The 14,145-nt window shown below is 38.4% G+C and overlaps 1 protein-coding gene across 1 annotated transcript in view; it reads right to left on the minus strand.

Moving 5' to 3' along the window:
• NALCN (sodium leak channel, non-selective) overlaps window positions 1-14,145 on the minus strand; it is a 535,846-nt gene that overhangs the window by 126,021 nt on the left and 395,680 nt on the right. Inside the window, exon 17 of the mRNA XM_006846666.1 lies at window positions 3,249-3,322. Coding sequence (XP_006846729.1) covers window positions 3,249-3,322 — 74 coding nt within the window. The remainder of the gene's footprint in view (window positions 1-3,248; window positions 3,323-14,145) is intronic.

The following is a 14,145-nucleotide window of genomic DNA, read 5'->3' on the forward strand; positions in this document are numbered from 1 at the left end:
CACCACCACCACCACCACCACTATAGCTTTGGCAGAAGGTTTCCTTATGCCAAGCACTTAGATTTTTAAATACTCCTTCATAGCATGAATGCAGACCCAATATACTACGGTTTCCTTGGGCAGAGTTTCTGCTTTGAGTCAGGATTTCTTCTTCCTGTAAGTAGATCAGGAAGCCTTAATGGTGCAGTGGTTAAACCTCTGGCTGTCAACCAAAAGTTTGAACACACCAACTGCTCCATGGGTGAAGAATGTGGCAGTCTGCTTCTGTAAAAGCACCCCTACTCAGTCATGTCAAGCTGTGGAGTTACAGTCAACTCTACAGCTCTCTCTCTCTCCCGCCCTCTCTGCATCTCCTACTCCCTTCTCTTCATCAATCATTTAATCATATCGCATGATAGCTCCATACAGTAAGCACTGAACTGTGAACCATAGGGTAGGCAGTTCATGGGATCCCACCAGTTGCTTCATGGGAGAAAGATGGGTCCTTATGCTCTCATGAAAATTTAAAAGCCTCCAAAACTCACTATGAATTGGAACCGACTGCACAACACTTAACAATAACATCATTATAAATATAGATTTTCTTAGTTTGTAAATGAATCAGCATTTTTACAGGGTTAGCTCAGTAAATGGACTTCTGGTAAGGCACCATAAGTTAAGCGTTAGACTGAGAACTGCAAGTTTGGCGGTTAAAACCCACCAGCTGCTCCTCGGAAGCCCTGTATAGGGTCGCTATGAGTCAAAATGGACTCAAGAGCATTTAACAACCACAGCAGCTCAGTAAATAATGTCTTTTGTGTGAGAACTGTGTGTGTGAGGGAGTGTGGTCTTCAATGTTTCTGGACATTGAGTTCACCCAAGTTATTTACCATGTCAAGAACCTATTCAATTCAGTTCCAACTTGAGTAACGATCCAAGTCATCTTCAAGGCCCCTTAAAGATATATCTAGTGGTAATGACAGATGGATGACCAGTCAGTCTGAGCCAAATCTAAGTTGGGACACAGTTATAAATTTGTTTAGAGGCTTTCCTTTATCTATTTTAATGAGAACCTTTTATGCTTGTCTTGTAACACTTTATGGTAATAATATAGAAGTTCCAGAAATATTTATTCTCCTCTTATAAAAGCTCCTTTAACATATACACAGATTCTATGCATGAATCATCAGCTAACATAAGGAATACAATTTAATACATTGTTCAATTGGTAGGGATTTTTTAGTACATTTCAGCTTATCAAATCATATATTGGTGGTGCTGGTGGTTGTGTGCTGTAGAATTGGCTCCAACTCATAGAGCCCCTGAACAGGATTTTCAAGACTGTAAATATTTATGGCCTGTAAATCCTATGGAGTGGCTGGTGGATTCCAACTGTTGACCTGTGGTTGGCAGCCCAACTTGTAACCTACTGTGCTACCAGGGTTTCTTCAAATAATATATACTTATCCTCATTTCCTCATTACTTATGCAAGCTACAGTGATGTACACTCTAGAGAAAATGCTTTAATGACTATTTCTAGTAGTGAAACTGGAATAGAGAGATAGCTTTTTCTTTATCACAAGTTTGGAGAGCAATTCCTGGTATGGATTTGTTTCTTATTCCTAGTAAACTATCCTCCTTCCGGTTCCCAATATTTAGTTGTATCATTACCATGCATGTGTATAACTGTTGGGGACCCACCTCGACACTGGGGTTCAGTTCACGAGGAGAGGATACCTGACGGCGATTCATATATATCAAGAATACACAGAAAGAGACAAAGAGAGAGACAATGAGGCACCCCAAAGCCAGGGTGGATACATCACTGGTGGGCAGGCTTGGGACTACAGGCATCATGGCCTCTGCAGGCAGCAACTCACTGCCCTGCCATCTTTACTGCATACCTGCCAACCAGTAATGCACTGCCATCTTTACTTATGCCTGCCAACCAGCAATGCACACCTGGGGAGGCCAGGGCCTCTGCTTTATTCAGGGGAGGAGATTCACACCAAGCTGGGAGGGACTTAGGCAAGGTACAGCTAACATCAGTACTTTTCCATTCAGGTAACTTTACATTGTGCTTTGCTGGTTCGAATCCCAGGCTAGCAACTTGGATTCTCAGGCCCAATTAACATATCTATAGCCCCTGAGCTAAGGTAGGGGAAGGTGAGAGATAAAGACAAAAGCTTGGGCGGAGTCCTGCTGCTTTGGCTTCCTGAGCCAGGTCTGCAGGAGGACTCCAGAAGCCCAGGTGAATGGGCTGCACCTGGAAAAGGATTAGGGAGGATGGGTTCTTTGTCTATGGAACAAAGAGCTGTGAAGTAGCTAAGGCATTTTTAGTTAATCCTTTGGAGAAAGGCTTAACCTTACAACCTTTAGTCTTGGCTTTAGGAAAATATCACATTTATCTGTGGATTGTCAAAGGCTCCAGTGTATTAATTTAATATATATACCTGAATATTAATATGAAAGCAATTTGCCAATAACTGCCAGTGGCCTCATTTGTTACACTCGGCCCTAGAGGGCCTCGAACCTCTGACCAGTCTTACACGGTCTGCAACATATAACGTATGTTTCAATAAATGATACTTTAAAATCTCATGAATTTTTACAACAGTCATGCTATTCTATAATACAGTACACAGACTTTCAAATTGATAAGGAGTTAGCTTAGTTTTCCTTGCTGATACTTCATTTCAAGGCAGATTTTAGAAAGGACCACTAAAAATGACATGTTTTCATAAGTATTTTAATATGTACATGCTTTTGTTCTTAATATTTTTCTTATAATGCTTCATAATTACTTATAAATAAGTGACCTTTTTACCATCTTTCATGTCTATGCTGTTGGCGTTGTTACGTGCCATTGAGTCATTTCGACTCATAGTGACTCTGCCTAGGAGGAACTGATGAGTTTAAACCACTGACCTTGTGGTTCAAACTGACCTTGTGGTCCAATGCTTGATTTGTATATTAGATAGCACAAGAGATATAAACTGCTAAGAATAACAGTAAGTTGTTTTCAGCCTTTTATAAATGTTTATACTTTAAATTTATGTTTATGAAATAAATGTCCTGGTGAACCAATCAAATGTTATTCTTTCATGAAAGAGATTAGTTATAAGTACATATATCCAAAAAAGTATGTGTACCACAAAAAGTATATGCTAATGCCCAGAAAATAAGTTCAATTTTCTTTAAAAGTTTTTCTTTCCCCTTGATATAACCACACTGTGTTTAAACCTGTATCAACAAGTATTGATGTTACCTTAAGATTTTAGTGACTGCAGTCTCTTTTTCCAGAAGGTTTCTTGCCCTGATGCTGAAAACAGATTTGCGTAGCTGTAAAATGATAAAAGTGTGACTTTAGTTTTAGAATGTAGTGGAATCATATAATGACAGATCATTAAATGGCAGTTAAAAATACATTAAGCATGAATGTTTTCCCTGAAAGTATCACCATCTACTGTAATTTAGCTTTATTTTTTACTTTTATTTTATTTTGGCAGAATGTCAAACAAATGTGTGGGCACATTGGCTATGTGTTACTAGCAATATTCTTACTGAACAGACTTTTTAGTTTCCAAATAAATTAGTGCTGGAACTAATATTGTTTAGTATTATCATTAGTACAATGCTCTCTAATTCACATTATGATCTGTTTCAGGTTCTTATCCTGTGATTCAATACCACTTTGCACATTAAGTTATTTTTCTTTTGTTGTTGTTCTAACTGCTGTAGAGTCAATTCCAACCCATAGCCACCCTGTATGCGATTCCAAGGGAGCAACCAGTGAACTTGAACTTCCAACCTTGCGGTTCAAACTGACTTTGCAGTCCAGCACATTAAACCACAGTGCCACAATGGGACTCCTGTTAAGTGCCATCAAATTGGTTCTGATCCATAGAGACCCTTTATAGGGTTTTTGAGGAGCAGCTGGTGAGCATGAATCACCAACCATGTGGTATAAACCCACCTTGCAGTCCAGCGCATTAAACCGTAGCACCACACCAGAACTCCTTTTCCTTTTAGGAATGTGGAAAAATGAAATTAGGTTCCCAGGGTTCTTCCTAGTTGGCAATTACAAAATTACCACAGGGAAAAGGACTAAGAAAAACCACCCTGAGGGTCGGATGACAAACCAGAAGCTATAATCCTTCAGACTCAGTTCTTCCCTGTTTGACATTGCAGATGAATTGGTGACAGGTGTAGGAGACACAGTAGGTGACAGTAAGCCTTGTGGGTAGAAAAGGGGCAGAGAAAGAACTGGGATGTGTAGCCATCGTGGGAAGATTCCTAACAGCAAACAACTAGAAGGTGACACTGTGACACACACACCAAACTAAAGGTAATAAGTAGAACAAGACTAAAGGTACCAACTAGTTCATTTTGGTCAATGGATTTGATTTGATTCATTGAGTAATTGACAAGTATTGGTGACTATTGGAGATGTTATTGTTAGGTGCCATGGAGTCGGCCGTAGGGACCTATGCACAATGGAATGAAACACTGTCCCATCCTGGGCTAACCTCACAATTGTTGCCACCCTTGAGCCCACTGATGCTGCCACTTTGCTAATTCATCCCACTGGAGTTCTTCCTCTTTTTCTCTGACCCTCCATCTTACCAAACATGATATCCTTCTCCAGTGACTTGTCCCTCCTGACTATTGGAGATACGTGGTGAATTAGAATCAGAGTTCACAGTTTCAAGAATTATCGGGTAGGAAGGCAAGGCTGGGACCACGAGATCATTAGTGAAAAGTACAATTCAGTGGATATAAAGTACTAGGTGATGTGTACAGTAGTGTGTGGTACCTGGAGTTTCCTTGATATGGGTTTTCTAATCAAAGCCTTCTTTGTTGTTGTTGTTAAGTGCCGTCAAGTCGGTTTCGACCCATAGCAACCCTGAATAGGGTTTCCGAGGCTGTAAATCTTTACGGGAGCAGATCGCCTCATCTTTCTCCCGCGGGGCAGCTGGTAGTTTCGAACTGCTGACCTTCCAGTTCGCAGCCCGATTCGTAACCACTACGCTACCAGAGCTCCTTAATCAAAGCCTTCTTAATCACCACCAAATGTTTGGGTGGGACCATGCAAATAGGGTGCACAGGACTCTAAGGCTGGGATTGGTTAGTTTTGCCATCGCGTTAAGTTTACAAGGAACCATCTCAGAAGCAGGAACAGAAGATCCCAGGACCATCAAGAAAGAAGAGCACGAGTACTATGTGGCTGAGGCCATGACAGACATCAGAAAATTTGAGGTGTGCAAAGTCACAAAGCTCCAGTCTCAATCAGGCCAATGGACATATGCTCTAATGTGAACCAATGTGCCCACACGGCTATAGTTGGAAAAGAATCATTATAAATTGGTCTTTTCAACCATAACAGAAAATCTAGACAACAGTACCATCAGCAATAAACTCTGCATGTTTTATGGAAGAACCCTAATAAAGGCCAGGATCACTGAACACATTCACAATATCTCCAATATGAGGGAAAGTGAAAACTTTTTCTCAATAATGAAAATTTGTTCTCAATAATGAAAAATTGAATTGGTTTCATTATTCACTAGGAATTGGAGGAAGATTTATTAATATGTAGACAATGAAAAAAGAGGATGCTATTCATTAGAAATTACATTTTTTTAGGGTATCCCATGAAAGTTATTTAAAATGCAGTATCACAAGACAGTCTTCTGTCTTCCTCTGAAAGGGTAAGCTGGCATTGATTTAAATGGAGCTAATTGCACCTCTCCTAAGAAACATTACTTAGAGTCGCTTGTGAGAACAGAAGACTCAGCTGACAGGAGTACATAAGTACACACAAAGTCTAGGCTGCAGAGACCCCTTAGCAGTTTTTGGAGAGAACTGAAGACCACACAACTTTCATTTCTTCTTCAGAGAACAATAAAAAGTGCTAGAGATTACACTTCACATAAGGTATAGCCTTAGTCATTTCCCCCTTAAATTCAATCACATACCGACTGCCTTTGCAATTGAACATTCAAAACTTAAAGCAATGTTCTCATGTTAGGAAAAAGTCTTTTCATAAACTGGAGCTAGTATCTATTATATTGTTTCCTAAATGATTTCAACAGTACAAAAAATTACTAAAGGGTTATCCAATTTCCTTTTACTTATTTCCTTTGCCCAGCTTTGTACATTTCTTTCAGCAAAGGACATTCTCCAATGTCACTTGAGACCAGAATCTCAGAACTCCTTTACACTGCAGTGCTCTCTTCTGGCTCCAAAAGATACTGACAGTTACCTTAAATTTATTATCCAGCATTGTAGGGGACACAGCTCTATTTCATGATAATTAATTTTAGAACTGGATTTGAAAATGCCAGCTATGAAGAAGTAATTGCTCATTTTGAATCTAAACATATCATAGATGTAACATTTTAGAAGATGTGCACTTACAGGTGGCACATTATTTATTTCAAATTTGAAACTAGTTTACTTGGAACAAGTCATAGACAGTTGAATAGAGACCTTTTCTAGTTGTATTTTGTTTGTAAATCTAATACATTCAGTTGTACCATATAACCATTTTCTGACTGAATTAAATTTATCCAAAACAAATTAAATTTAATAGTTCAAATTCTACCAGAGATTTTATATTTTAAAGTCCTAAACTTATAATTTAAAAGATGTAACTATAAATTTGCACTTAACATGGGATTTAGGAGTTTCAAAGTTCAACTCACTTTGCTTAGATGTGGTTAAATTTGTGGTTAATAATTTGTGGGTTGTTTTCTCTTTTTTTGATATGTCTTTTATGTACTTTAACCTATAGCTTCCCTCTTAATTCCCCCTTTTTGCATCTAATTTCTCTGTTGAGGCACTGGTAAGCTCACCAACACCCATATGTCAGTGGAAATGTGTGTTGCTACCATGCTTAATAGGTTTCAGGAAAGCTTCCAGGCTAAGACGGACTTGGGAGAAAGATGCAGTGATCTACTTCTGAAAATCAGTTGGTGATTTGCAGTGGATCATGGGACAGCACAGGATCGGCCACTGTTTCTTTCTATTGTGCAGGAGTCCACCATTAGTCACAGGCTGATGACAAGACAGTTGGTGGCTCAAGCCCATCAGGCGCTCCTTGGAAACTCTATAAAGAGTGATTATGAGTCAGAACTGACTCACAACAACAACAAAACAAATATATGGAGGGTCAGTGGAAAAGAGGAAGATCCACAACAAGATGGATTAACACAGTGGGAACAAATGAACTCAAACATAAAAACAATTGTGATGTTGTCACAGGGCTGGGCAGGGTTTCATTTGTTGTGTATAGGGTTGTAACTTCACAGCAAAGTCAGTATGGTTATCAGATTTGTATTTTACATTCACTGTTTCTTAACATCAGAGATTCACCAAACTTTTAATTAACCAGAACGTTAACTCAATAACCTGAGAGTAACCACTCATCTGCTGAGTGCTCTTAAGTTCCTTTGGGATGTTGCAGTGTGTAAACTTAAGGAATCATGGGTCTGCCCTAGCAATTCCTTCAGAAATGGAAACCATCAATATTCACTCAGGAAAGAAATCCATGAATATTGCAAATATTCAACTAACTCTTTTGATTTGGAGTGTTAACAGTAAACTTGGTTTCAACTGAGAAAAACTTGAGGAGGCACTATTTTTCTTTGATCATTTTGAAAACGTTGTTGTTGTTAGGTGTCATAGAGTTGGTACCGACCCATAGCAACTTTATACACAGCAGAACAAAACACTGCCTGATCCTAGGCCAACCTCACTACTGTTACCACACTAGTGTCCATGGATGCTGCCACTTGGCCAATCTATCTCATTGGGGATCTTCCTCTTTTTCTCTGACCCTCCACCTTACCAAACATGATATCCTTCTCCAGTGACTGGTCCCTCCTGGTGACATGTTCAAAGTATGAGAGATGAAGTTTGACCATCTTGGCCTCCAAAGAGCACTCTGGCTACACTTCTTCCAAAACGGATCTATTGGTTCTTTTGGCAGTCCATGGCACTTTGTACATTTCTTTCAGCAATATTCTCCTCCAACACCTAACTCAAAAGCATCAATTCTTCTACAGTCTTCCTTATTCACTGTCCAGCTTTCACATGAATATGAGATTATTGAAAAATATGACCACAGAATACAAAACCATGGCCTGATGAATAGGGATTGCTGGCTGTCACTTCAAATTAGAAAGGTGTACTCTAATTTTTGGAATGAGCTACTTAATTGAATGAAAGAAATATAAATATATTTATAGTTCAATAATGTATGTATACAATGTATAGTAATTAGATTGTGTATATACTCTGGTAGCATAGTGGTTACGAAACAGGCTGCAAACTGCAAGGACAGCAGTTTGAAACTACCAGCTGCTCCGCGGGAGAAAGATGAGGCTTTCTGTTCCCTTAAGATTTACAGCCTCAGAAACCCTGTTCAGGGTCACTATGGGTTGGAACTGACTCGATGGCACGTAACAACCACAATGTATAATAATTAGAAATAAGAAATTACTCAAAATTACCGATATTTAAGGTGGTATCTCACTTAGCTGTATTTTAACTTTTCCTGATCCATGAACTGAAAATGAATCTCAGAATGCATATGGCAAATTATGTCTATGGAAATATGTTTATATAAAACACAGTTTTATGGAATTGACATGACCTTTGGAAAGAAAGAAATTAAAAAGAAAACTTACATTAAGAAGATTAATGTGGCATTGATATTAAAATTGTCATATTGTGACATATATACAGGTGAATATAGTTATACTATGTTATGAATCTTTTAAATGTGTTTAAAAATGTAATTTTTGTGCAAAGGGAGTTATCTAAATGGGATAAGATTTTGTATTTTATGTTCTTATATTATAAACTCTGAACTTGAAAAAATACCTGGCATAAATGTTATAATATGAAAATAAATATGCATATGTACACAACACACATGCACATACACATATAAACACACCAAATCTTAACATGTCCTTTGGTCTAGACTACAACGCTATGTGGGAGTCCTGGTGTGGTGCTGTAGGTTAATACACTGGACTGAAAAGTTGGTTTGAACATCAAGTTCAGGAGTTCAAGCTCACCAGTCACTCCTCAAGACCCTATATATACATCGTCAGAATGGATTCGATGGCAGTTAGCAACCACACCAACAACACACTATGTGAGCAAAGCATCATTTTATCCTTCTGTGAACTCAGCAGATTATAAATCTTATATGATAAGGAGCCTGTCTTCATTAGCCATTACATTTCCTTCCATTGTCAGGTATTGTTTATAGTTGGTGATTGAAATATATTGAAAAAAAAAATTTATAATATAGAATGCTTTCCTTTTCTGGTCTCCATTGCTTTCTTACGTGGCTAGTCTTTGAAAAAAAATGTAAATCAAGTCAAACTTAATATGAAGTTAGGTCAAAAAATATTGCTAAAAATCATAGAAAACTTTATTATGTAAAAATGTGAGGCTACTGCCTGTTTGCATATCCTTTATGTTATTGTTGTTTTTAAGTGCTGTCGAGTCGGTTCTGACCCACAGTGACCCCGAACAGGGTTTCTGAGGCTGTAAATCTTTACGGGAGCAGAAAGCCTCATCTTTCTCCCATGGAACAGCTAGTAGTTTCGAACTCTGACCTTGCGGTTCGCAGCCTGATTTGTAACCACTACGCTACCAGAGCTCCTTTATGTAGGACTATATATACTTCTTTCCACAAATGTTAAATTTGTTCTTGTGACAGCACAAAACAGTTTTCCATTCCACAGTTCATAGGTCTCTATACTTTGGAAGGTGGAGTTTCCATCTCTCTAACCCTTTGCCTAAAGAATTCAGTGCTCATCCATTGGCACCACACCGCATAGCAGTTTGGGCATCCTTGAAGGCCTCAAATCATGTTTCTTTACAATATTCTTGACTTTGGGGAGCAAAAAGTTTTTCATAGGTAAGATCTGGGGTGTAGGATGCATGCAGTAAGGTTTCCCAATGAAATTCTCCTAGGACTACCCTGGCTACCCATGAAGAATGTTGTTGTTGTTGTTGTCAGGTGCCATTGAGTCAGAACCGAATCATAGCGAATGAGCAGGTGTAATTTCATGATAGGAAAAAAAATATCCTCAGCAAAAATTTCCTGGCATTTTTCTCACCAATCCAATTTACAATTTTCTTAAACTGCTTCCTAATAAGCCCCTGTGATCATCTTGTGTTCTTCAAGAAAATCCATTAAGATATCCTCTTAGCAAATCCCCCAGTCACCATAATCTCCAGAGCTGACTTCCTTGCTTTGAATTTCAGTGGCCCAGCAGATGCCCTTGGAAGTCACTGCTTTGATTGGACCTGTTTTTGAAGTCACTGTAACGAGACTAAGGCAAGAGAGAACTTGTCTAAAGCCATCCACTGATTCCAAAGACATGTTTAAACATATTTTGTTTGGAATAAATCCTTGCATTTATGGACTGAAAGCCTAGTAGAAATACTTTCTGATTTATCCCTGTATAGACAGAAATCTTATAAAACTGAAAATGAAATGATTGGAAACTGTTGACTAGATTTGTTTCACACTTTGACTTTTGTAACAATGTTATAGTCCCTGAAGCAAAATCCTAGGCTCACCGTCCCACTCAAATGAAACCCAGCACTACAGCAATCCTAAATAGGGGTTTCCAAGTCTATAAATCTGTACCCGGGCCGACAGCCTCACCTTTCTCCTGAGGAGCAGCTGGTGGTCAAATGTGTAACACTGACACAGACTAGTATTATGACAACTGATGACCCAAAGGGTATGGGAAAAGAAGTCTCCAATTCCTTTTGAAAATTATTGTTGTTGTTATGTGCCGTGGAGTCGGAACCGACTCATAGCGACCCTGTACAGGGTTTCCGAGGCTGCAAATCTTTATGGGAGCAGAAAGTCTCATCTTTCTCCCGCAGAACAGCTGGTAGTTTCAAACTGCTGACCTTGTGGTTTGCAGTCCAATTCATAACCACTACGCTACCAGAGCTCCTTTTTTAAAATGAGGTATGTTTAATACAGAGTGCTTGTTGATAAGAAACTATAAATATATGCTAGGCTAATTTTAAGGAGCTCTGGTAGCATAGCAGATTATGCATTTGGGCTGCTAGCAGCAAGGTCAGCAGTTCAAATCCACCAGTCACTTCTCAGAAGTGGGACTTTCTGCTCCCATAAGTATTTACAGCTTTGGAAACCCTATACAGGGTTGTAGTGATCCGCTACTGAAATAACAGCATGCAACAGCAGATGGCATACTTTAGTTGTAAAGTCAAAATGACTTTATGGATATATAGCTTATATAAACAGAAAGAAAAAGCTGGAAAATTGCATTGTCAGATGCTTCAGAGATAAAAAAAAAAAAAAAGATAAATGAATTTATGATTCTAGAAAAAGTACCAAATGATTCTAACCATGTTGGTGTTTGTGAATTTAATGTATGTATGTGGCACTCTAGCAATATAATGAACAGCCTCTAGGTTCTCATTATGTTTTCATTGCATTTAATCATCATCAACAAATGGAACACATAGGGACTGGCATAGCTATGAATGGAAAAGAAAATTTATCAGTAAAACTAAATTCCAAAGAGGAAGATATTTAAAAAAGAAGAACAAAATGTAAATAGCAGAGTAGGATTAACAACCTCAGGTCTCTGTTATCTGTTTGGAGACAGCACAGACAACTCTTGATTAAAAATTGTATATATTTCCTATGAAAGATTCTTAATCCTAGAATGACTTACTTTTGACCTTCAATAGACGTATGCCTAGGGAATACAAAAATATTACACATATATAAAGGTTGTCTGTGAAAAAATGAGGATAGATTTAGGGGCTCTAATATATGACATAAATACCCTAGCAAACATTACTAAAAACACAAACACTAGAAGACAAAATAGATGATTAGCAGCTCTTAAAAATTAGACACTTAGGTGCTTCAAAAGATTTTACTAAAAGACGAAAATGAGATACCTCAGACTGGGAAACAATTTTTGCAGGGACATATCAGACATAGAACTAATTTCTACTAAAATTTATAGAAAATTACAACATCTATACAGGAAAACCCCTAGGAGCTCTGGTAGCGTAGTGGTTACGAATCGGGCTGTGAACCTTAAGGTCAGCGGTTCGAAACTACCAGCCGCTCCACGGGAGAAAGATGAGGCTTTCTACTCCCGTAAAGATTTACACCCTCGGAAACCCTGTACAGGGTCGCTATGGGTCGGAACCGACTCGACAGCACTTAACAACAACAAAAACATACAGGAAAAAGACAAACAACCCAATTTAAAGATTGACATAGGACATCAACAGACATTTCACCAATGAAGACATTCAAACAACCAACAAATATGAAGAAAAGTTTCATGATCATTTGTCATTAGAGAGATGCAAATCAAGACAACAATGAGATATCATCTCACACCAGCATTAAAAGCAAAGTGAAAAAAATGGTGAAGATGTGGAGTAACCGGGACCCTCCTACATTGCTGGTGGGAGTAAATTGGTTCAACCACTGTGGAAAACAGTATCACGCTTTCTCAAAAAGTTGGAAATAGAAATACTGTTGATGTTAGGTGCCATCAAGGTGGCAATGACTCATAGCAACCCTATGCACAAGAGAATGGACACTGCCCGGTCCTATGCCAACTTCACAATCATTATTTAGCCTGAGCCCAATGCTGCTTCCACTGTTCTAATCCATCTTGTTTGGGGTCTCCCTTTTTTTCTCTGACCCTTCACTTTACCAAATATTATTATACTACTCCAGGGACTGGTCCCTCCTGCTAATATGTCCAAAGTATGAGAAACGAAGTCTGGTCATCCCAACTTCCAAGGAGCATTCTGGTTGTATTTCTTCTAACACAGATTTGCTTGTTCTTTTGGCAGTCCACAGTACTTCCAATATTCTTTTCCAACACCATAATTCAAATGCATCATTTCTACTATGATCTTCCTTATTCACTATCCAACTTTCACATGCATATGCGGTTATTGAAAATACCTGGACTTGTGTCAGGTGCACCTTAATCCTTAAACTGACAACTTTGCTCTTCAACACTTTAAAGAGCTCTTGTGCAGCAGATTTGCCTACTGCAATACATCATTTGATCTCTTAACTGCTGCTTCCATTAATGTTGATGGTTGATCTGAGTAATATGAAATCTTTGACAACTTCAGTCTTTTCTCCATTTATATGGATATTGTTTATTAGTCCAGTGATGAGAATTTTTGTTTTCTTTACACAAAGGTGCAACCCATACCAAAAATTGTGGTCTTTGATCTTCATCAGTAAGTATTTTTTAAGTCCTTTTTGCTCTCAGCAAGCAAGGTTATATCATCTGTATATCGCAGGTTTTTAATAAGTCTTCCAATAATCCTGATGCCATATTTTTCTTCATATAATACAGCTTCTCATTTTATTTGCTCAGCATACATATTGAATAAGTATGGTAAAAGAATATAATCCTGGCACACACCTTTGCTAATTTTTAATCATTCAGAGTTCTCTAGTTCTGTTTGAACAACTGTCTCTTAGTCTGTACACAAGTTCCTCATGAACACAATTAAGTGTTTTAGAGTACTAATTCTCCACAATGTTGTCCATAGCTTATCATGATCCACACAATGGAAAGACTCTGAATAGTCAATAAAGCACAGGTAAACATCTTTCTGGCACTCTCTGCTTTTGACCAAGTCCAACTGATGTCAGCAATTATATCCCTCTTTCCACATCCTCTTCTGAATCCAGCTTGAACCTCTAGAAGTTCTCTGTCAATGTATGGTTGCAACCGTTCTTGTATTGTCTTTAGCAAGATTTTACTTGCAAGAGGTATTAATGATATTGTCTGGTGGTTTCGGCATTCTGTTGGATCACTTCTCTTTGGAACGGGCACAAATATGGATCTCTTAAAGTCAGTTGGGCAGGTAGTTGTCTTCCACTTTTCTTGGCACAGATGAGTGAGTGCCTCCAGTGCTGCATCAGTTTGTTGAATAATTTCAATTTGTATTTAATCAAGTTCCAGTGCCTTGTTCTTTGCCAATGCCATCAGTACACCTTGGGCTTCTTCCTTCAGGACTGTTGGCTCTTGATCATATGATCATACTTTTGGAAATGGTTGGACATTGACCACTTCTTTTTGGTACAGTGACTC

This window comes from Chrysochloris asiatica, unplaced genomic scaffold, assembly GCF_000296735.1.
Source record: "Chrysochloris asiatica unplaced genomic scaffold, ChrAsi1.0 scaffold00029, whole genome shotgun sequence".
In the NCBI taxonomy this organism is placed as follows: domain Eukaryota; kingdom Metazoa; phylum Chordata; class Mammalia; order Afrosoricida; family Chrysochloridae; genus Chrysochloris; species Chrysochloris asiatica.